The sequence below is a fragment of the Narcine bancroftii genome, chromosome 1, assembly GCF_036971445.1.
Source record: "Narcine bancroftii isolate sNarBan1 chromosome 1, sNarBan1.hap1, whole genome shotgun sequence".
NCBI classification, from domain to species: domain Eukaryota; kingdom Metazoa; phylum Chordata; class Chondrichthyes; order Torpediniformes; family Narcinidae; genus Narcine; species Narcine bancroftii.
The window spans coordinates 108,283,025-108,306,857 of NC_091469.1; the positions used below are offsets into that span (position 1 = coordinate 108,283,025).

At 42.7% G+C, this 23,833-nt stretch overlaps 1 protein-coding gene across 1 annotated transcript; it reads right to left on the minus strand.

Annotated features, from left to right (window-relative positions):
- Positions 1–855: 855 nt before the first annotated feature.
- Positions 856–22,374, minus strand: LOC138762314 (glutamine synthetase-like). The gene is made up of 6 exons (XM_069936071.1): positions 21,956–22,374; positions 21,715–21,876; positions 8,158–8,304; positions 7,444–7,571; positions 7,151–7,350; positions 856–1,278 (listed from the first exon to the last, which is right to left on the minus strand). The coding sequence occupies exons 1-6, from the start codon at positions 22,314–22,316 to the stop codon at positions 993–995; spliced, it is 1,284 nt and encodes a 427-aa protein (XP_069792172.1). The 5' UTR covers positions 22,317–22,374; the 3' UTR covers positions 856–992.
- Between the last annotated feature and the right edge of the window lie 1,459 nt (positions 22,375–23,833).

Genomic DNA, 23,833 nt, shown 5'->3' on the forward strand with positions numbered 1-23,833 from the left:
CTGTAAACCTACATTCTCAGCCAAGTCACTTTTAACTGTAACAAAGTTCCTAGCACTGATCTGGGCAGTACATCACTAGTTACAGACTTCCAGTCAGGAAATCACACTTCACCACTGCTACCTGCCAAGCAGGCAATTTTGAGTCTGGTTTTCCAACACACCTTGGATCCCATGTATTTTAACTTTCTTGTCCTGCCTCTCTGAACATCCACGTGAACCACCACCATGTCTTTTTTTCCTAAAACATCTGAAATCCAGATTTGGCAGACATGAGCTCCCCTCCACCCGATCAGTCCATGGGTTTCCAAGTGAACACATCTTGTTCCTGCATATCTTTTCCAACAACTTCCCCATAACTTATTCCTAAGCACTTTTTGAACAAGGGGAAAATATTCCAGAACACCAGTCTCTGCTCCCTCTTCTGTGGCTGACCAAGAGAGTTATTAAGTAAAATCACAGATCAGTTTCAAGCAAGTACATTGCAGAATCCAAATAAGTTGCCAAATACCATTTAAAAAAAAGTTTAGACAAACATTTTCCCAAAATATTTTATTCAATTAGAATCCAAATGTTAGAATGAACCATTTTGAAATTGCAGACGGAAACCAAGATTTTGTACCAAGACCAAAGATAACCAAGCTTATGAGCAGATTTAATCAAGTACCTACTGTGAGAAAACAAAATCACTATAGGAAATATAATATTAAAAGACCCCCCCCCACCCACCCTTCCTCTTGTCAAAGTACAATCAAGAACCCTACAAATTAATTCTGGACTTGATGAATAGATAGACTGAACATGAAATATAAGCATTTAAAATAACACTTCCAAAGGGAATAATAACAATTTACAGAGTTGAATCGTGAATTTCTTTTTAAAAAAAGATGAGACAAAGGAAGAACATTGACTGATGGATTAAAAATGTTGGTCAGCTCCAGAGATATCAAGCATTCCTGTCATTCTCAAGCTCATTACTTAGTGCAATTTCCAGTTTAATTTAAGATACAAGTCCTGACCAGGGCCTCAGTAACAATATAAGGGTCACAATTGGCAGCTGGTCGTCTATCCTCAAAGTATCCATACTGATCGTGTCCAACCTGGCGTGGGATTCGGATGCTAGCCCCACGGTTTGCTATCCCAGCTGAGAAGTCACTAATACTTGACGTTTCTTGTTGACCAGTCAATCTCCGACAGTTGTCCATCCCTCCTCTCGGATCGTACAATTGGATGTGGTATGAGTGCTTCTTACTCAGCTTTTCAATTGCTTCTTCAATGTACCTAAACCAAACATTTAAACACAAGTCTGTTCACTCTCATTCTGCAACATTTCAAACTTGACCTACTTCCAAACATACATTCCATATTGTGAAAGATTATGTTATATTTTATATTGTGTATAGATTGTTTTTGGAGGAGATAGGTTGTGGGGTTTTTAGTTAGGTCACACACAGATACAAACACTTCAAAGCAGATTTCATTTAAAGTGCCAGAGCTCTGCTCAAGCCAGACAGTCTAAGCTCCAAGTGCCTTTGCACATACTTTGAAGAATGCCTAGGTACTTCACAAGTAGGTGTTAATTGGACATGCTGTTGAGTAATGGATTATTGTTTTGGAAAGCAAGAGATGAATGGACTCAGAAGATCGGGTCTGGTGCCTCAGTCTGTCTGAGTGCAGTTTGCTGTTCTAGGGAGGTCATGTGGTTTTGCAAGCTGAGAGAGACAAACAGGCTTTTCTCAGAGAGAGAGAGAGAGAGAGACTGCAGTTCTACAGTTCAGCAGCAGCTGGCAAGCTTCTGGAAAAATCACATTTTGAAGATGGGTTATGAGTTCTTAGTTCAGCCTGATCAAAACCCTTGTGGTCCATACAAGAGGAGAGGACAGGCTGCACAATGTTTCACTTAAAATAAGGAAAACAAAATGGAACTCTGTGATGACCTGAAAGAAAGAGGTTATCATCTGGAAAATCCTGATAATGCACGTTTCTTCAGCAAGACAATGAAGTGGCTAATCAGAAGGAATCAGTTGTGTCCAACAAGCAACAAATCTCTCTCTCTGAAAACCGACAAGAACCTTCCTGAGTGATAACCATTTACTTTTCAAGCACCAAAGCCTGGTGAAGATCCATAAATGTTAAATTCTGTGCACAGTGTAACAATTGTCTGACAACAGTGAACTTGGAGGAATGAGAAGCGAGATTGGACTGTGAATCAAAGAACCTTTTTTGAACTTATATATACATTACATACACATGCCCTTAGAATTAGAAGGGTGTTAAGTTAATAGTAATAAGTTGAAGTTTGATCCTATTTTCATGTTTAAAGATAATTAAAAGTAACTTTGGTTTAAGTAACCATTTGTCTTGGTGTATTTCTATTGCTGCTGGGTTTTGGGGTCCTCTGGGCTCATAACACCATATTTGACAACATCTTCACCCACTATCTGCAATATCGGCAGTTCTGAGATGCTGTGTACCAGTGACAGTCTGTTGCAGAGTACATCTAAACTACAGCCCAGGTCACTAAAGCAATTAGGAAAACCAGCAATAATTTCAAAAAAGGAAGGAAACAAGTCTGTACATGGTGAAGAAGTCGACATGGCTGTAAAATGAACTACCCCAGATTTAAGAAATTGTATAAATTTAAATTTAACATATAGCACATAAAAGATCTTTCTGGTCCACAAGCGCATGCCGCCCAAACCCGCAATTAACCTACAAACCCCATACATTATGAAGGGTGGGAGGAAACCGGAGCACCCAAAGGAAACCTATGCAGGCATGGGAAGAACCGAGAACCTAAAAACTACTTAAAGATCGAGCTGGATTCAAAACCGGAATCCTGGTGTTGTAATAGCATAGCCCTAACCACAATGGTAACCGTACTGACCACTGTATAGTGGTAATAATTCTGGAGAACAATGACAGAAGAGCTCAAGTCTCTGACTCTAGATATTGGCTACATTGAACCCAGGAATCATTGGATTCTGGCATGGTTCTGGTGGACTGGAAGATCGCAAATGTCACTCAAAGGAGGCAGCAAAAAATTATAGTCCTATTAGCCTGAGGTCAGTGGTTGGGAAGCTGTTGGAGATGATCAGCAAGGATGTGGTTATAGACTAGCTAGAGATGCATAAAATTATAGGCCCAAGACAGCATGGTTTCCTTAAAAGAAAATTATGCCTGACAAAACCTTTAGCAATTTTTTGATGAGATGATAAGTAGGATAGACAGAGGAGATGCTGTGGATGTTGTGTATTGGAACTTACAAAAGGCCTTCAGCAAGGTGTCACACGAGGCTGATAAACAAGATGAGAACCCATGGAATTACAGGAAGGATACTAACATGGGTAGAGCATTGGTTGCCAGCAGTGTTCTGAAGGGGTCAGTACTGGGGCCGCTTCCTTTTAGGTTGCATATAAATGATTTGGATTATGAAATGATGACCTTGTGGCTAAATTTTCAGATGACACCAAAAGAGGTGGTAGGGCAGGTGGTGCTGAGGATACTGAGACTTGAATAGATTAGGAGAATGGGCAAAGAGTTGGCAGATGAAATACAATGTTGGAAAGTGGACTTTGGTGGAAGAAATAAGCAGGCAGATTATTATTTAGATGGGAAGAAAATTCAAAATTCCGAGCTGCAAAGGGACTTGGGAGTGAGTCCTTATGTAGGATACCCTAATGGTTAACCTCCAGGTTGAGTCGGTGGTGAAGATGGTGAATGCAATGATGACGTTCATTTGGAGAGGAATAGCATACAAGAGCAGGGAAGTAATGTTGAGACTCTATAGGGTATTTGGAGTACTGTGTACAGCTTTGGGTGCCTTATTTGAGAAAAGAAGTAATGGCGTTGGGGAAGGTTCAGAGAAGATTTACTGGAAATATGCCAGAAATGGATGGGTTAGCATATGAAGAGCATTTGTTGGCTCTTGGATTGCACTCATTGGAGTACAGAAGGACGAGGGGGGAACCTCAGAGAAATTTTGAATACTGAAAGGCCTGGAGAGAGTAAATGTGATAAGGTTGTATCCCATAATAGGGGAGTCTAGGACAAGAGGGCGGCACGACTAGTGTAGTGATTAGCGCAATGCTGTTACAGCAGCAGCAATCGGGATTCAAATCCCGCGCCATCTGTAAGGAATTTGTACATTCTCCCCATATCTGCATGGGGTTCCCGCAGGGGCTTTGGTTTCCTCCCACCACTCAAAACGTACCGGGGTTGTAGGTCAATTGGATGTAATTGGGTGGCACAGCCTCATGGGCTGAAAGGGCCTGTTACAGTTGTGTATGTTTAAATTGAAAATTAAAAAAAATTAAATTTAATAAATTTAAATGTAAAAGGGCATCAATTTAAAACTGAGATGTGGAACCATTTCTTTCGTCAGAGAGTCGTGAGTCTTTGGAACTTGTTGCTACAGACCGCTGTGGAATCGAGGTAATTGGCTGTATTTAAGGCAGAGATTGATAGGTATTTGATTAGTCATGGCATCAAGGGTCATGAGGAGGATGGCCACAGGGAATGGGGCTGAGTGGGAGGATGGATCAGCACATGGGCCAATGGGCCTACTTCTGCTCCTTTATCTTGTAATCTTGCCCCACACATTATTTCAAGCCTTAATCTCTCTAGTTTGCTCCTTTGTTCTCACCATCTGTGTGCCCCAGTCATGATTTGAAGTCCAACTTTGAACCAACCCCCATGTACTTGTCCCAAGAATGAACATTTGAGGTTGTTTATGTAGTTACAAAATGTTGAAATGAATGCAGTTCATATTTGATTTAAAATGTTGAACATTTTAGAAATAAAAGGTATCATAATTATGGGAAATACTGTAGTTTCAAAAGATATTTATCCCAATTAACATCTTATGTTAGCAGTATAAACAGCTGGAGAAACCCAGCAGGTAAATCTCATTAGTATCTAATGATGAGGATTTGTTATTCAGAACCTCTTTCTATTTTCACCCCTAAAGTTCCCTCACAATCTCTTATTTCCAAGGTGAACAGTCTCAGCTACTCCCATCTATTCAACTATAACTCCTCATTGATGGATACTTTAGTAAATCTCGTCTGCACCCTCTCTTGTCTTTACAATTTACCTGGTGTGGTACCTAGAATTGGACACAAAGTCTCTATCACAGCCAAGAAGATCTCTGTGTTGCTCTTTTGCTTTTAAACTTCTTCATGACAGTTTCTGTTTCTAGGACCTGATCGACAGTTTACTTACCAATTGGTCACCATTATCCCTATCCATGATAGGCCGAATTAATGCTATTAAGATGATGATCTTACCTAAATTTTTATATATATTCCAAGCTATGCCTATTTTTGTTCCTAAATCTTTTTTTGATAAGGTCGATTCTAAATTGTCCTCATATATCTGGCAAAACAAGAATCCTAGATTGGGGAAAAAATATTTACAGAAATCTAAACTAGAGGGAGGGTTGGCATTACCCAACTTTAGAATTTATTACTGGGCAATTAATATTAGTTACTTAAGGTATTGGTTGAATTATTCAGAATTATCTTTAAATCCCCATTGGGTAAATTTAGAAATTAAACCGATACAAAATTTTTCAATTAGCTCTATTTTGGGAGCTGCTCTCCCTTTTACTCTTACTAAATTATATAAACAAATTGATAATCCAATGGCTAAACATACACTACGTATATGGTTTAAATTCCGGAGATTTTTTGGCCTAAGTCATTTTATCTTGGAAACTCCTATTGTACTAAATTTCCTTTTTCATCCCTCTCTAATTGATCAAGCTTATTTACTCTGGAAAGTTAAAGGTATAACATGCTTTTCGGATTTATTCTTGGATAACTCTTGCATGTCATTTGAACAATTATCCATGAAATATGATTTACCTCGATCTCATTTCTTTCGATATTTGCAGATTAGGAGTTTCTTAGTTTCGACTTTACCCTCTTTTCCCAATCGGGAGACTACGACTGTTTTAGAGGATATACTATATTCAAAATTCCCTCCAAAAGGTGTGAGATCTAAATTATATAATATAATTACAAAAATAAATTCTGGGACTTTTGAAAAGTTTAAAAATGATTGAGAAAGAGAACTCAACCTTCATATTTCTAATGAAAATTGGAATAAAATTCTGCGACTGGTAAACTCTTCTTCTCTATGTGCAAAATATTCACTAATACAGTTTAAAGTTGTTCATAGAGCTCATATGTCTAAAGATAAACTCCATCGCTTTTATTCTCATATCGATCCTATATGTGATAAATGTCAATTGGAAATAGCTTCCCTTACACATATGTTTTGGTCCTGTCCCTCTTTACAGAATTATTGGAAGGAAATTTTTTCCATTATATCTACTGTTTTGAATATTGATTTACAACCACATCCCATTACTGCAATTTTTGGATTACCTATGATAGATTTGACTTATTTATCTCTTCCTGCGGATCGTATGATTGCTTTTCTTACACTAATGGCTAGAAGATCTATACTATTGAATTGGAAAGAGGTTAATCCTCCCACTGTTTTCCAATGGTTTACCCAAACTATACTATGTTTAAATTTAGAGAAAATTAGAAACTCTGTCTATGAATCCCCTTCTAAGTTTGAGTTAACCTGGCGACCATTTATTCAATATTTTCATTTGTGGTGAGTTGATCTGGCTCTGTTTTCTTTCTATGATTATGTATGATAATTGGGCTGTAAGATGAGATCAGAGTGATCAGTGTGGTTTAGCTATATCTGTAGGTTTTTTTTTGTTTTTTTTTTGTTTTTTTAATTCAGATTTGTTTTTTCTTCTTTTTTGGGTTTTTTTTTCCTCTTTTTTCATATATTGTTATTAATTATATCTTTTTTTTTAGAGATAGTTCACACCCTAAACTGATCAAAAAAAAATTTTTATGATATATTTTTATTCTGTAATATTATTGTTTAATATCTCTGTATTAATTCATTACTTACTATGTATTTTTTATATCTCTTTGAACTGTATGTGTTTATAAATTATAATAATAATAAAAAGATTGAAAAAGAAAGAAAGAAAAAGACAGTTTCTGTTTCTAGATTTCTAAGAGACATTCAGCCCCTCAAGTTGATACCAGCTGAAAGAACAATCCCTTCCTCCAACTGATAACTCATGAACAGATCTAGAACAGAATAAAAAGCAGCTCACTTGAGTCCTCCTGGTTTCCTCATACTTTCAGTGCTGAAGTTGGCATGGCACCCCGCTCCATTCCAGTTTCCAGTCATTGGTTTCGGATCAAGCGTAGCCACAACTCCAAAATCTTCACAAATGCGATGAAGGATGAATCTGGCCATCCACAAATGGTCTCCCATTTCAATCCCTTCACATGGCCCCACTTGAAACTCCCACTGAGAGAAAGCAGAAACAAGTTTACCATTTAATCAGACTTGCAGAGTTAAGTGCAAGCCACAATTGCAGGGAACCTCTGAACACCATGCTACCTGTGATGGCATGACTTCAGCGTTGGTTCCTGTGATCTTCACTCCAGCGTAGAGGCATGCTTTATAGTGAGCTTCCACTATATCTCTGCCATATGCTTTGTCTGCTCCAACACCACAGTAGTATGGTCCTAATGTAGACAAAATTATGTAAACAGTGTAGAGACTATACAACAATACTAATTATGTTAATTTAAAATATCAAGATGCTTTCCTGCATCTATATTAATAAATGGCTTTAAAAATGAAAAGTCATTTGCCATTCACGAGCCCACTTTAGTAGTGCAATTGATATTACACCTGCCAAGCTTCTTGTTGGCTTTGCAATACAAACGATTGCTGAACTATAAGCAGGAAGGTTCTCATGACAAAGTAGGCAGGAGCATGGGTCGTGTTCTGTTGGTTCTGGGCCTCGAAGGAGGTACAGGAGGCTGAAGATAAACACCCATTACAAAACAGCTCTTTCTGTTCTGCCGCCAGATTTTTGTGAACTATTGACACTACCACACCTTTTAACTTTTTTTTTAAAGTAATTATTTATTTTTAACTAGTGTATTTATGGAATTGTAATTTACAGCAATAATGCACCTGTAATGCACAATACTGCTGTAAATGTCATGAAAAATGTTCTTGACAATAACCCTGATTCCAATATTCTGTTTGTATTTGGGGGGTACAGGGCATCATCTTTACAACCAGGATTTTTTTCCTCCTCACCCTGTGGTCCAGGAAATCCATTTTTTGGCCACCCATATGGATTTCCATCAATGCCCAGCAGAGTGTATTCCTGTTCCAAGCCGAACCAGGGGTGAGCGTCCTTCGCTTGCTCCATCACCTTTTTGCAACTGTACCTCAGGTTGGTTTCTGCAAAAGCATTAGAGGAGAGAGATTCCACACAAAACAATGATCAGTGCCAACATTTTCATGCACAGTAAAATCTAAAAAGGTGCAGATATCACTCAAAGTCATCAAAATTAAGGAACCACTTCTAGACTTCAGGAGGGGGAAACCAGGAGAATACAAACAAGTCCTCATTGAGGAGTCAGCAGTGAAAAGGGTTAAAAACTTCAAATTTCTCAGTGTCATAATCTCTGAGGATTTGCCATGGGGATCTCCATGTCCATGTGATCATGAAGAATGCTTGCCAATGGATATACTTTGTGACGAGTTTGAGGAGATTTGGTATGTCACAAAAGACTTGAAATGTTTCTATAGGTGTACCATGGAGACCATTCTAACTGGTGGCATCACTGTCTAGTATGAAAGTGCCAATACACAGGACAGGAAAAGACTAGAGAGTTGTGAACTCAGCCAGCACCATCACAGGCATCAGTCTTCACACCAGTAAGGACATCTACAAAAGGCTGTGACTTCAGAAAATAGCCTCAAACTTCTTCGCTCTGCTACCATCAGGAAGGAGGTACAGGAGCTTGTACCACAAAGCCAAAGACCATTATAGGACAGAAAAAGGCCATTCTAGTCTGTGCCCAATAATTATTTTGCCTGGTCTCATTGACTTTCATCCAGTTCATAGCCCTCTCCCCCCATACCTCTCCCATCCACGTATCCGTCCAAATTTTTCTTAAAAGTTAAAATTAAGCCTGCATTCACCACTTAAACTGGCAGTTTGTTCCACACTCCTATTACTCTCTGAGTGAAGACATTCCCATTCATGTTCTCCCTAAACTTTTTCCCTTTCACTCTAACCCATGTCCTCAGGATTGTATCTCACCCAACATCAGTAGAATGGATATAATAATAAATGGATATAATAATAATAATAACAATTACAGCACGGAAACAGGCCATTAGGCCCTTCTAGTCCGCACCGAACCAAACACCCCTTTCTAATCCCACCTCCCTGCACAATGCCAATAACCCTCCATCTTCCTCTCATCCATATACCTGTCCAACCTTTTCTTAAATAATACAATTGACTCCGCCGCCACTATTTCTCCCGGAAGATCATTCCACACAGCTACCACTCTCTGAGTAAAGAAGTTCCCCCTCATGTTACCTCTAAACCTCTGCCCCTTAATTCTTAACTCATGTCCTCTTGTTTTAATCTTTCCTCCTCTTAACGGAAATAGTCTATCCACATCCACTCTGTCTATCCCTTTCATAATCTTAAATACTTCTATCAAATCCCCTCTCAACCTTCTACGCTCCAAAGAATAAAGACCCAATCTGTCCAATCTCTCCCCATACTCCAGATGCTTAAACCCAGGCAACATTCTGGTAAACCTTCTCTGCACTCTCTCCACTCTGTTTATATCCTTCCTATAATTAGGCGACCAGAACTGCACACAGAACTCCAAATTAGGCCGCACCAACGTCTTATACAATCTCAACATCACCTCCCAACTCCTATATTCCATGCAATGATTGATAAAGGCCAGCATACTAAAAGCCTTCTTCACCACCCTATTCACGTGAGTTTCTACCTTCAGGGAACGATGTACCGTCACTCCTAAATCTTTCTGCTCTTCTGTATTCCTCAATGCTCTCCCATTTACCACATATGTCCTATTCTGATTCTTCTTACCAAAATGAAGCACCTCACACTTATCAGCATTAAATTCCATCTGCCATTTTTCAGCCCACTTTTCTAAGCAGCCCAAATCCCTCTGCAATCCTAGAAAACCTTCTTCATTATCCACTATTCCACCTATCTTAGTATCGTCTGCATATTTACTAATCCAATTCACCACCCCATCATCTAGATCATTAATGTATATAACGAACAACAATGGGCCCAATACAGATCCTTGAGGCACACCACTGGTCACCGGCCTCCAACCTGACAGACAATTATCCACTACCACTCTCTGGCCTCTCCCTTTCAGCCAATGTTCAATCCATTTGACTATCTCAAAATTTATACCTAAAGACTGCACCTTCCTAACTAACCTTCCATGTGGTACCTTATCGAAGGCCTTACTGAAGTCCATATAGACAACATCCACTGCGCTACCCTCATCCACATTCCTAGTCACCTCTTCAAAAAATTCAATCAGATTGGTCAAACATGACCTTCCTCCCACAAATCCATGTTGAGTACTCCTGATCAGACCCTGTCTATCCAGATGTTTATAAGTACTATCTCTAAGAATTTTCTCCATTAATTTACCTACCACAGACGTCAAACTTACAGGCCGATAGTTGCCAGGCTTCCTCCTTGAACCCTTTTTAAATAACGGAACCACATGCGCAATGCGCCAATCCTCCGGCACTATCCCCATATCTAATGACATTCGAAAAATTACCGCCAGAGCCTCTGCTATTTCCTCCTTCACTTCTCTCAATGTCCTGGGGAAGATCCCGTCTGGTCCTGGAGACTTATCCACCTTTATATTCTTCAAAAGCCTTAAAACTACACCTTTTGTAATCTCTATATTCCCCATATTTACCCAATTTGCTTTTTTTATCCCACATCTCCCAATATCCTTCTCCTTAGTGAATACCGAAGAAAAGAAACTGTTCAATATCTCCCCCATTTCTCTAGGTTCCACACACAGTTTTCCACTCTGATTTTCTAAGGGACCAATTTTGTCTCTAGCTTTCCTCTTACCATTAACATATTTGTAGAACTCTTTTGGATTTGTTTTCACCCTGCTTGCCATAGTTTTCTCGTACCTTCTTTTAGCTTTCCTAATTCCTCTCTTAAGATTCCTCTTACATTCAATGTATCTTTCAAACATCTCCTTAACTCCATGCTTCTTATATCTAATGTACGCCTCCCTTTTTCTTCGAACCAAGTTTCCAATATTCCTTGAAAACCACGGCTCTCTCAAACCTTTTGCCCCTCCTTTTAACCTAACAGGAACATAAAGCTTTTGCACTCTCAAAATCTGATCTTTAAAAGACTTCCATCTCTCTACTACATCCTGCCCATAAAACAAATTGTCCCAATGCACACCCTGCAAGTCCTTTCGCATCTCCTCAAATCTAGCTTTTCCCCAATCAAAAACCTCAATCCTTGGCCCTGATTTCTCTCTTTCCATAATGACATTGAAGCTGATGGCATTATGATCACTGGACCCGAAGTGCTCGCCAACACTAACCTCCGTCACTTGACCCATCCCATTTGCCAACAGTAGATCTAACACTGCTCCTTCTCTGGTCGGCACCACTACATATTGTTGTAAAAAACTATCTTGCACACATTTCACAAACTCTAACCCATCCATTCCTTTCACAGAATGTGTTTCCCAATCTATATGTGGAAAATTAAAATCTCCCATAATTACAACCCTGTGCTTATCACAAATATCTACTATCTCCCTACAGATTTGCTCCTCTAGGCCTCGGTCCCCTCCGGGTGGTCTATAATACACCCCTACAAGTGTAACCTCTCCTTTCCTACTCCTCAGTTCCACCCAAATAGCCTCCGTGGATGTGCCCTCTAATCTATCCTTCCTAGGCACCGCTGTAATATTTTCCCTGACAAGCAATGCAACCCCACCTCCTCTTGCCCCTCCGACTCTATCACACCTAAAACAACGAAACCCAGGGATATTCAGTTGCCAATCACATCCCTCCTGCAACCATGTCTCACTAATCGCTACCACATCATACTTCCAAGTATCAATCCACACCTTCAGCTCATCCACCTTTTTTACAATACTCCTGGCATTAAAATATATGAATTTCAGGGATTTCCCATTTTTTAATCCCTGTTTTCCCTCATCTTTAAGAACAACATTATTTACTTTTCCTGACAATTGCCCTTCATCTTCTTCCAGAGCATTTCCCTTCTCTATCACCTGCCCATCCATATTCAAATACTTACTACAAACTTTCATTGTTTTCATTCTAACCTTCTCCTTACTGCTCTGTACTATTTTGTTCCCTCCCCCCAACCATTCTAGTTTAAAGGATCCTGAGTAGCCCTAGCAAATACCTCTGCCAGGATTCTGGTCCCCCTGGGATTTAAGTGTAACCCGTCCTTACTATACAGGTCACATCTCCCCCAAAAAAGGTCCCAGTTATCCAGAAACTTAAAACCCTGCCCCTTACTCCACCCCTTCAGCCACGTGTTAATCCTCCACCTCATCCTATTTCTATTCACACTGTCACGTGGCACAGGGAGTAATCCAGAGATTACCCCCTTTGCGGTCCTTCTTTTTAACTCCCTACCTAACTGCCTGTACTCACTTTTTAGGACCTCTTCTCTAATTCTCCCTATGTCATTGGTACCTACATGTACCACGACCTCTGGCTCCTGTCCCTCCCACTTTAGGATATCTGGGACACGAGCAGCAACATCTCGGACCCTGGCACCAGGGAGGCAAACCACCATCCGGTTCTCCTTGCTGCGTCCGCAGAATCCCCTATCCGTCCTCTTAACTATGGAGTCTCCTACCACAATTGCCCTCCTCTTCCTTTCCCTCCCTTTCTGAGCTACAGGGGCCAACCTCGTGCCGGAGGCACAGCCACTGTCACTCCCCCCAACCTTGATGTCCCCCTCAACAGTGCTCAAAGAGGCGTACTTATTGCTGAGGGTTACATTCACAGGGCTCGTCTCTGGCACCTTACGTTCTTTTGTCCCTCTCCTAACAGTTACCCACCTTTCATCCTCCCGTGGCCCTGGCGTGACCACCTGGCTGTAACTCCTGTCTATGACTACCTCTGTTTCCCTAACCAGCCTGAGGTCATCGAGCTGCAGCTCTAGTTCCCTAACACGGTCCCTGACAATCTGCAACTCGACACACCTAGTGCAGATATGGACATCCGGGAGTCTGGAAGACTCCAGGACCTCCCACATCTGGCACTCCCGACAACACACAGCCTTAACACTCATCCCTTACCCCAATGAAGTAGTAATAAAGACTATCTTAGCTTTCTCTCCGCCTGCTTTCGCCGAAGCCTGATGAGCCAAAGCCTGGAAGTCCCACTCCTTCACTGGGCCACTCACTCGCTGGCCGCTCGCTGTCCCTCTTATTTATTGGCCTTTTACCAATTAACCCCTACACACTCTCCTGTACGCTGGCTCGACCAATGGCCGCCTCCGACGCCGACTCCTCCCCGCAGACCCTGGTAAGAAACTTTTAAAAAAGTTTTCTTACCTGCCCCGGACTCTTTTCTTTTCTGTCCTTCTCCTCTCCTCTCCTCTCCTCTCCCTACTGCTAAGCTCTGTCCCCAGTAAGAGTCTTTAAAAAGACCTTACCTTCCCGTCACAGTCTCCTGTACGCTGGCTCGACCAATGGCCGCCTCCGACGCCGACTCCTCCCCGCAGACCCTGGTAAGAAACTTTTAAAAAAGTTTTCTTACCTGCCCCGGACTCTTTTCTTTTCTGTCCTTCTCCTCTCCTCTCCTCTCCTCTCCTCTCCCTACTGCTAAGCTCTGTCCCCAGTAAGAGTCTTTAAAAAGACCTTACCTTCCCGTCACACTCTCCTGTACGCTGGCTCGACCAATGGCCGCCTCCGACGCCGACTCCTCCCCGCAGACCCTGGTAAGAAACTTTTAAAAAAGTTTTCTTACCTGCCCCGGACTCTTTTCTTTTCTGTCCTTCTCCTCTCCTCTCCTCTCCTCTCCCTACTGCTAAGCTCTGTCCCCAGTAAGAGTCTTTAAAAAGACCTTACCTTCCCGTCACACTCTCCTGTACGCTGGCTCGACCAATGGCCGCCTCCGACGCCGACTCCTCCCCGCAGACCCTGGTAAGAAACTTTTAAAAAAGTTTTCTTACCTGCCCCGGACTCTTTTCTTTTCTGTCCTTCTCCTCTCCTCTCCTCTCCTCTCCCTACTCCCTAAAGCTTAGTTACGTTTACTCTATCCATAACACTCATAATTTTGTATACCTCTATCAAATCTTCTCTCATTCTTCTATGCTTAAGGGAATAAAGTAAAGGGAATAAAGTACTTTTAAAAAAATTTAGACATATAGAACGGTAACAGGCCATTTCAGTCCATGAGTTGGTGAGACCCAATTAACCTACGTATCAAAAGATGGGAAGAAACTGGAGCCCCTGGGGAAAAACCCATGCACACATAGGGAGAACATACAAACTCCTCACAGACAGTGCAGGATTCAAACCCCAGTCCTGATCACAGGTGCTGCAACGATAATGCGCTAACGGCTACGTCAACCATGCCACCCAAACCTGTTTAATCTTTCCATGTAACTCAGTTCCTGACTGTCACATTTGTGGCCCAAAATGTGAAGTTAATAAAACATTAAACACAAGTTTTATCAGGTAAACTTCTCAGGGTCTTTATTTTTCCAGTTTCCTTTGTTCTCCTGCTTGTGTTCTTATCTCTCTCTCATACCACGTGACTTCCGGTATATCTCATACATATTCATTATCATGACATCCCTCCTTTAATCAGAAATAAACTTTACCTTCACTTACCAATATCCCTCGGAAACATACAAACATCGTAACTAATGGTAATACTATAACTCAACTACATAAAATTTACTTCCTACAGCACTCATACATGCACTTTATGATACAAGATTAAAATACTGTCCCAAAGTTCTTATTAAAACTATGGCACAAAGTCTTCGTATCGTTTGGGCACTTTCCGGTTTCCTTTCGGCCTGCCTGCGATATTGTCGTCGCTTCTCGGTTGTTCACTCTCAGCGTCGGAAATACTGCTCGCCACGGCTTTGGGTGTTTCTGGCGCTCTAGTCACTTCATCAGGAGTGCTGGTAACTGCCTCTGGAACATCATCAGGTTTCTCAGTTTCAGCATCTCGTATTGGCCTTTCAACCTCTTCGCTCGATGTATCTCTGGACTGGTACCTTTTTACACCTGATACATTTCTCTTATAAAGGACTCCAGTCGGAGACTTGACTGTCACCATACTTCCACTTCTGGATACGACAGTATAGGGTTGATGGTAATAAGGTGTGTCTAGCTTACCACCAGTTTCATGCCTCACTAGAACATTATCTCCTGGCATGATGTCTGAGTACTTGGCTCCACGTTTCGAATCTGTGTACAGCTTTGCTGCACCTTTCTTTTCAGCATCGTGGTCCCTCATCTCCTGGTCGTCTCGGATTTCCTTTATTTCTGGCATTTTTGTGCGGATGTTTCTCCCAAAAAATGCTTCTGCAGGACTTTTTCCAGTGGTTGCATGAGGCGTTGCTCGATAGACAGCCACATAAGATAGCAATGCTTCTCGCCAATTTTGTCCTTCTGCGTGTGCAATCCTCAATCGTTTTTCAATGGACTGATTTTGTCTCTCTACTTCTCCGTTGGCTTGCGGCCATTTCGGAGTTACTTTATGATGGTGGATACCTGTGGTCCTCATGTATTCCGCAAATGTCTCTGAAATGAATTGTGGACCGTTGTCAGAGTATAATGTAACAGGTAATCCATATCTTGCGAATATCTCTGCTAATGCTTGTATTATTTTTTCAGTGGTTGTGGACTTCAACACCACGTACTCATAGTATCTGCTGTAGTAATCTATCACTACCATAATTGATTCACCCGTCGGTAAAGGTCCAAGAAAATCAACAGCTACGTCGATCCATGGTCCTGTCGGGAGTTGTGTACTCCGGATCGGTTCTGGCGGATTACTCCTACTTGTGATTTGACATCCGTGACAAGTTTTAACAAATTTCTCTGCGTCTTTAACACAACCTGGCCACCATACCTTGGTCCTGAGGTTTTGCTTGGTACCAACAATACCTAGGTGTCCTTCATGCACTAAGGATACGATCTTCAGTCTCAATCTTTGCGGTATCACCAATCTGCAACATCTTAATACACACTGTCCGATGCAACTAAGTTCGTCTCTAATGGGAATGTAAGCCTTGTGAGTACACTTGTCCCATTGTCCACTCTGTATGCATTCTCTTACTTCCGTGAGTTCTGGATCACGTTCGGATTCTCTCTCGACTTCCTTCGTAGTCACAGCTTTCGGTGTCGACTGAATAGCTACGAAGCGTACAAAGCTCTCCGTTTCTGTTCCCAATTCTGACTTGGATCGTGGACCACCATCCTTCACCAATCTGGACAGCGGATCTGCAATGTTTGTTTTCCCTGCAATGTGGATTACTTTATATTTGTAGGGTTGTAGTCTGAGTACCCATCTCTCTATTCTGGCACATGGTTTGGATCTAGGTGCATAGATCACCTCTAATGGCTAATGATCTGTGATGAGTTCAAATTCAATGCCGTATAAATATGCATGGAACCTCTCACAGGCCCATACAAGTCCGAGTGCTTCTTTCTCTGTCTGAGAGTATCTTCTTTCCACATCTGACAACAATCTGCTGGCATAGGCAATGATTCTTGGTCCTCCATTGTGCATCTGGACCAACACGGCTCCTAAACCAACCGGGCTGGCATCCGCTATGACTTTGGTTGATGCCGCCGGATCGTAATATCCAAGAGTTTTTGCATCTGTCAGGCTTTGCTTCAGCGCTGTGAATGCTTTCTTCTGCTCAGATCCAAAATGAAATGGTACACCTTTCCTGGTTAGTTTCCTTAGTGGTTCTGCCACTGTAGCGAAATTAGGAATGAACTTTTCACAAAAATTGACCAATCCCAGGAAACTCCTCACCTCTGTTGCGTTCTGAGGTGCACGTGCCTCTTCAATAGCTTTCACCTTGGCCTCTGCGGGGTTTAGTCCTTCCAGTGTAAGTCTGTGTCCCATGAAGTCCATTTCTGACACACCGAACTGGCACTTGTTTCCATTCACGGTAAGGCCTGCCTCCTGTAGTCTAGATAGTACACGCCTCAACTGTTTGTCATGCTCTTCCTTCGTTGGTGCATGGACTATGATGTCGTCAGAAATGTTGGCAACTCCAGGAATGCCTTGAATCACTCGATGGATTTCATACTGGTAGATCTCAGAAGCTGCATTAATTCCAAATGATAGTCTCTTGTAACGATACAATCCACAGTGAGTCACAAATGTTGTTACATCTCGGGAACCTGGATCCAGCTCTAATTGATGATAGCCCCATTTCAGATCAATTTTTGAGAATACCTTGCTGGTAGTTAGTTCTTGAAGTATTTCCTCCACTGTTGGTATAGGGTGTCATTCTCTAATTATAGCTTCATTGGCCATTCTCATGTCAACACATAGTCTTATGTCACCCTTTGGTTTGGGCACAATCACTACGGGACTGACCCATTGTGTCGAATGTTCCACCGGTTCAATAATGTCTTGTTCGATCAATTCTTTAATTTTGGCTTCGACTTTCCCACGAAGTCCAAACGGAGTTCGGCGCATTGGTTGTGCCTTGGGTTTGACCATTTGGTTCACCGCTAGCTTAAGTTGTCGACCTTTCAGCTTTCCTACTCCTTGGAAGACTGCGGGGAATTCTTGCTTCATATCCTCGTATGACTGAATTGAATTGACACAAGCTCCAATATGAAGTATTGCCAGGTCTTGCACTGTGCTGCTACTCAGCAATGGTTCTCCCCTCTCTTCTATAACCATAAACTCTGCTTCGGTGTACTTATCTCCAGCTTCAACAGTTGCAGTAAAACATCCAATAGTCTGCAATGGCTTGGTTGCTGTGTATGGATACAGTTTCTTGGAACACTTCTTTGAGGTACAAATGATCTTTTTCCTTTTCAACTTCTCCCATAAATGTCGATCAATCACATTACTGTCACTGCCTGAGTCTACAATGACCTGCACTGTCACTCCACCAATGATCACTGGGACCTTCTCATGATATACTTCATTCAACGTAAATTGGTAACAACTCTGTCCCTCCTGGGTATCATCATCATCACCGTCTATCTGGCGAATGGTATCTTTCTTTCCAGGATACTTTCCTTTCCCCCAGGCTTTGCCTTTGGAAGTTGTACTCTTCCTCTTCTGGTCTGCATTGGACTTGCTTTTGCACTTCTTTGCAAAGTGGTCCTTACCTCCACACTTTCTGCAAACTTTGCCTTTGGCCGGGCAATATGGGTCTTTTCCAAAGTGACCTCGGTTTCCACATCGATAACACTCCACGTCCTGTGTCGATGTATATCTTGGCTGGTTATGGCGATGTGAGAGCCTCTTAATTTGCTGGCTTGAGTTGTCTTTCAGGGTCATGGTATGAAATTGCCCTTCAACAGCCTCTAATGCAGCAGCAATGGTTAAAGCATCGGTGAGTTCCAACTCACTCCCTCTTTCCAGTAGACGTCTTCTGAGTTTATCTGATCTGCAGTGCTGTACGACTTGATCCAGTAATTGGTTGTCCAAATCAGCTGGCATGTAATTGCATCCAACAGCTAGCTGGCGTAGTCTCGTCACGTACTGAGCAATTGTCTGGCCATCTTCTTGTCTCGTTCTCCGAAATAAATGGCGTTGAAATGTAGCATTCGGTGTCACTACATAGTGTGCATTTAATGCATCTACCGCTTTCCGGTACTCATCCTTTCTCCCAGTATTCAAAAGTGTCTTAAATGTTTCCCGAACTGCGGATCCCGCGGTGAAAAGAAGTAACGCCCTTCTCTGCGCTTTTTGTTCAATTGTACTGGTATCTAGAAATAGGCCACGACTGTCGGCGTAGGATTCAAATTCTTCCAGCCATGCCTTCCACTTCACACTTACAGTGCTTGCATCACCCGTTGGGTCAAAATGAGCAATTCCACTATGTGTTAGAAAGTCACCGTCTTCCCCAGCCATGAGGAAATATTCCAGCCCCAAAAGTACCGAGTCAAAGAGAAAATTCTTATCACCTTGAAGTTCTCTGTAATCTTCTTTAGTCTTTAATTTTCTTCAAGCTTCTTTCATCCTCGTCGCCAATGTCACATTTGTGGCCCGAAATGTGAAGTTAATAAAACATTAAACACAAGTTTTATCAGGTAAACTTCTCAGGGTCTTTATTTTTCCAGTTTCCTTTGTTCTCCTGCTTGTGTTCTTATCTCTCTCTGATACCACGTGACTTCCGGTATATCTCATACATATTCATTATCATGACACTAACATCCTAGCAACATCCTATTAAATCTTCTCTGCAATCTTTCTATCTTATTGACAACTTTCCTGTGGTTTGGTGACCAAAACTAAACACAATACTCCAATTTGGCCTCATCAATATCTTATACAACTTGGCCATAACATCCCAACTCCCATACTCAATACTTTGATTTATGAAGGGCAAATGCAAAAAGGACGCTTTAAAACCATTTCTACCTGTAACACAACTTTCATGGAATTATGTATCTGTCTTCCCAGATTCCTCTGTTCTACTGCACTCCTCAGAGCCCAATTATTTTGCATATATGTCCTATTTTAGTTAGTTCTCCCAAAGTGACCTGCACCTGTAATGGCCTGCCATAGGTGGAGTGTATCTGTCTTTGTCTCGAGCTTCTTTTGGAATAGCCACTTTGTTGCAGATATAATCTTCTGCAGGTTATACCTGGACTTGTAAGCCTTAAACACACTTGATCTCACCCTCAGCAGCCTACGAATCCTCTGATTCATCCAAGGCTTCTGGTTGGGGAACATCCCGTATGGGCACACACACGACCATGCAGGTCTCGATGATGTCGGTGACACATATTGCATATTTATTCAAGTCTAAGGTTGAAATCTTGAATATGGTCCAGTCCACCAATTCAAAGCAGTCTCTCAGATATTCCTCTGCCTCCCTCCACCATACTTTCACTGGTTTCACTACTAGTGCTGTGGTCCTCAGTCTCTGCCGTACCCTCAAAATTTCACCTTTGAAGGCCTTCCACTTACCAAACACATCCTTGTCAGAAAACAACAAATCCCAGTCCATGAATTCTAGAGCCTGTCTCATTTCCTCAAAATTGGCTTTTCTCCAATTTAGAATCTCAACCAGAGGCCCAGACAAATCCTTCTCCATAATTTATTTGAAACTCATGGCATTATGATCACTGACCCAAAATGTTCGCCTATCACCTGTCCTGTTTGATTCCCCAATAGGAGATCCAATATTGCACTCTCTCTCTAGTTGGTACTTCTATATATTAATTTAGAAAACTTTCCTGAACTCATTTGACCAACTTCAAGACATCTAGCCTTTTTACAGATTGGGAGTGCCAGTCAATATGTGGAAAGTTAAAGTCTGCTACTATCATAATTTTGTTTCCTGCATTTGTCTGCTGTCTCTCTACAGATTTGCTCCTCCAATTCTCGCTGATAATACAACCCCATGCAGGAGTGTGGCCATACCTTTCCTGTATGAGCTCCATTCATATAGCCTCAGTTGACAAGCCCTCCAGTCTATCCTGTCTGAACACAGCTGTGATATCTTCACTGACAAGTAATGCCCCCCTTTCATCCTTCCCGCTCTTTCGCATCTGAAACAACAGAAGCCCAGAACATTGAGCTGCTGGTCCTGCAACCACTAATGGCCACAAAGTCATAATTCCACGTGCCTATCCACACTCTAAACTCGTCTGCCTTGCCTACAATACACCTTGCATTGAAATAGATGCACCCAATAACATTTCCACCATATACAACCTTTTGATTTCTGACTTTACATGCAGTCTTCACGTCATAATTTTCCTTCCCCACTTGACTATCTGCTCTGGCACTCTGGTACCCATCCCTCTGCAAATTTAGTTTAAAGCAAACCTTCTTGCAAGGATATTAGCCCTGCTCCAGTTCAGATGCAAACTGTCCCATCAGAACAAGTCCCACCTTCCTTGGAAGAGAGCCCAATTATCCAGAAATGTGAAGCCCTCTCTCCAGCCCTATCTCTTTAGCCATGTGTTAAGCTGCATTATCCTATTTCTAAATTTTCTAGCCCATGGCACAGGTAGCAAACCTGAGATCACAACTCTGGAGGTCCTTTCCTTCAACTTTCTTTGGAGGACCTCCTCACCTTTCCTACCCACATCATTTAGTCCCTAAATAGACCACAACACCCTCCCTCTTGAGAATGCCATGAACTGGATCGGAGATATTCCAGACCCTGGCACCTGGGAAGGAACACATCACCTGGATTCTGGAGACGACAGAGAGTTGTGGACTCGACCGGTACCGTCATGAGCATTAGTCTTCTCTCTATTAAGGACATCTAAAAGAGGCGATGCCTCAAGAAAGCAGCCTCCATCCTCAAAGACCTCACCACCCAGGCCATGCCCTCTTCTCAGTGTTACTATCAGGAAGGAGATACAGGAGCCTGAAGACAAACACCACCCAATGTTACAAAAACAGCTTCTTCCCCTCTGCCACCAGATTTCTGAATGGTCAATGATCCAGAGACACTACCTCACTTTCTCCCCTTTAAGCAGTGCAATTTTATAGCAAGTTGCACTGCTAAAACAATCCATTTCGGAGCCTTGTCAATTCTGATCATGTTGTGATTGGGATCGAGTGGCCCCGTATTACCTGCAGGTTTCCCGTTGTACTTGCGAACCTCGCAGAGGACGAGTTTGTTTGGGTCCAGGGTGAAGGGGTCTCGGAAGATACCCACGGGAATCAGGTACATGTCACTGTTGGAGCCCTCCGACTGGCCGGTACTCGAGCCATCGTAATTCCATTGCGGGACGTCTAGTCGGGGAGAAAGACAAGAGTTAGTGCTGCTTTGATAAATGACTGGAGCCCGGCGGTGCCGGCGGCCAAATCGCACCTTGGACGAACTTGGGCTCTTGATACAGGGTCCTGCACTTCGAGCGAACATGTTGGCCCGTCCCGTCGATCCACACGTAGGTGACCTGCACCTGTCCGTCCTGCGGAAGCCGCAGGTAGTACTCCCTCACAGCCTTGTTCAGCTTGGAGCTCGACGCCACCGCCATCAAGTCCTTGCTCGGCTGCCCTCCCACTTCGTCACTGCCACGGCGCGGGGAGGTACATCTCGCCCTGCTCGGTGACGCGCCGAGGAGGCGGGGACTCTGCTGCGGAAGGCGCTCCGATTGGTTAGCGGCTTGACCTTCAGATCCCCGTTGGAGATTCGGCATGGCCCGCGGGCCCCCCCAGCTTATTGGTGTCATGGCTGGGGACTGTCATTGATGGACGTCTGTCATTGGTGGGGCTGTCATTGTCTGTCATTGGTGGGAGCTTGTCATTGGTGGTTGGTGGTGGGGGGGTTGTCATTGGTGGGGGCTGTAATTGTTTGGAACTGTCATTGGTGCGGTCGGCCATTGGTGGGGTCTGTCATTGATGAGGTGCTGTCGTTGGTGGGGTCTGTCATTGATGGGGTGTGACATTGGTGGGGTCTGTCATTGGCGAGGGTCTTTGACTGGAGGGGCTGTCATTGGTGGTTGTCATTGATGGGATCTTTCATTGATGAGGCTGTCATTGTCTGTCATTGGTGGAAGCTTGTCATTGGTGGGGTGTCATTGGTGGTGGTGGGGGGATGGTCATTGGTGGGGGTCTTTCATTGATGGGGATGTCATTGGTGAGTCTGTCATTGATGGGGTGTGACATTGGTAGGGTCTGTCATTGGTGGGGGTCTTTCATTGATGGAGGATGTCATTGGTGGGGTTTATCATTGGGATGTGTCATTGGTGGAGCTGTCATTCAGAATCAGAATTTAAATTTATTGCTATGAACAAGTTTTGAAATTTGGTGTTTTGTGGCAGCATCTTAGTGCAAGCATTTATATTATAAACCATATTACAATATTACTATAAATAAAAAAATAGTGCATGAAATGTAAAGTAATGTCTTTGGTTAATTAATTATTCAGGAATCTGATGGCGGAGGGGGGGGGGGGTGGAGAGGAAGCTCTCCTTGTGCCATTGAGAGCTTGGTGGGGGTCTTTGAGGATAGAAGCTTCTTTTTTAAGATACCACTTCATGTAAATGTCCTTGATGGAATGAAGTCTGGTGCCTGTGATGTCGCAGGCCAAGTTAACAACCTTCTTGAGATTTTTTCTTGTCCTGAGAGTTGACGCTTCCATATCAGGCAGTGATGCAACCAGTCAGAATGTTCTCCACAGTATACATTGCAGAGTCTTTGGTGACATACCAAATCTCATCAATCACCTCACAAAGTAGAGCTGGTGATGAGCTTTCTTTGTGATTGCATCAACATAGAGGCTTCAGGACAGATCTTTGGAGATGTTGACACCAAGGAATTTGAAGTTCTTGATCCTCTCCATGACTGAGCCCTCGATGAGGACTGAGTCGTGTTCCCCTAACTTATTTCTGAAGTCCACAAATATCTCCTTGGTTTTGTTAACATTGAATGCAAAATTGTTGTCATTACACCATTCAATGAACTCATCTATCTCCCTCCTGTATGCTTCTTCATTGCCGCTTGTGATTCTGCCAACAACAGTGGTGTCATCAGCAAACTTGTAGACGGCACAGGAATTGTGCCTACCCACACATTCGTGGGTAGGGGAGCTGTCATTGTTGGGATGCCATTGATGGGGGGGCTGCGTCTGTTGGGTCAGTCATTGGTGGCAGAGCTGTCATTGGTGAAGGTGTGATTGGTGAGAGCTTGATTGTTGGGCTGTGTGATGGTTGGCCGGTGTGATTGGTGGGGGTGTGATTAATGGGGA

Excerpts from the sequence above, each read along its gene's own strand:
- LOC138762314 (XM_069936071.1), bottom strand. The coding sequence starts at position 22,316 with ATGACACCAATAAGCTGGGGGGGCCCGCGGGCCATGCCGAATCTCCAA. Across the intron at positions 7,351-7,443 it reads CTGAAGTCATGCCATCACAG|TGGGAGTTTCAAGTGGGGCC; the intron begins GTAGCATGGTGT and ends GCTTTCTCTCAG. Across the intron at positions 1,279-7,150 it reads AGGAAACCAGGAGGACTCAA|GTACATTGAAGAAGCAATTG; the intron begins GTGAGCTGCTTT and ends TGTTTGGTTTAG.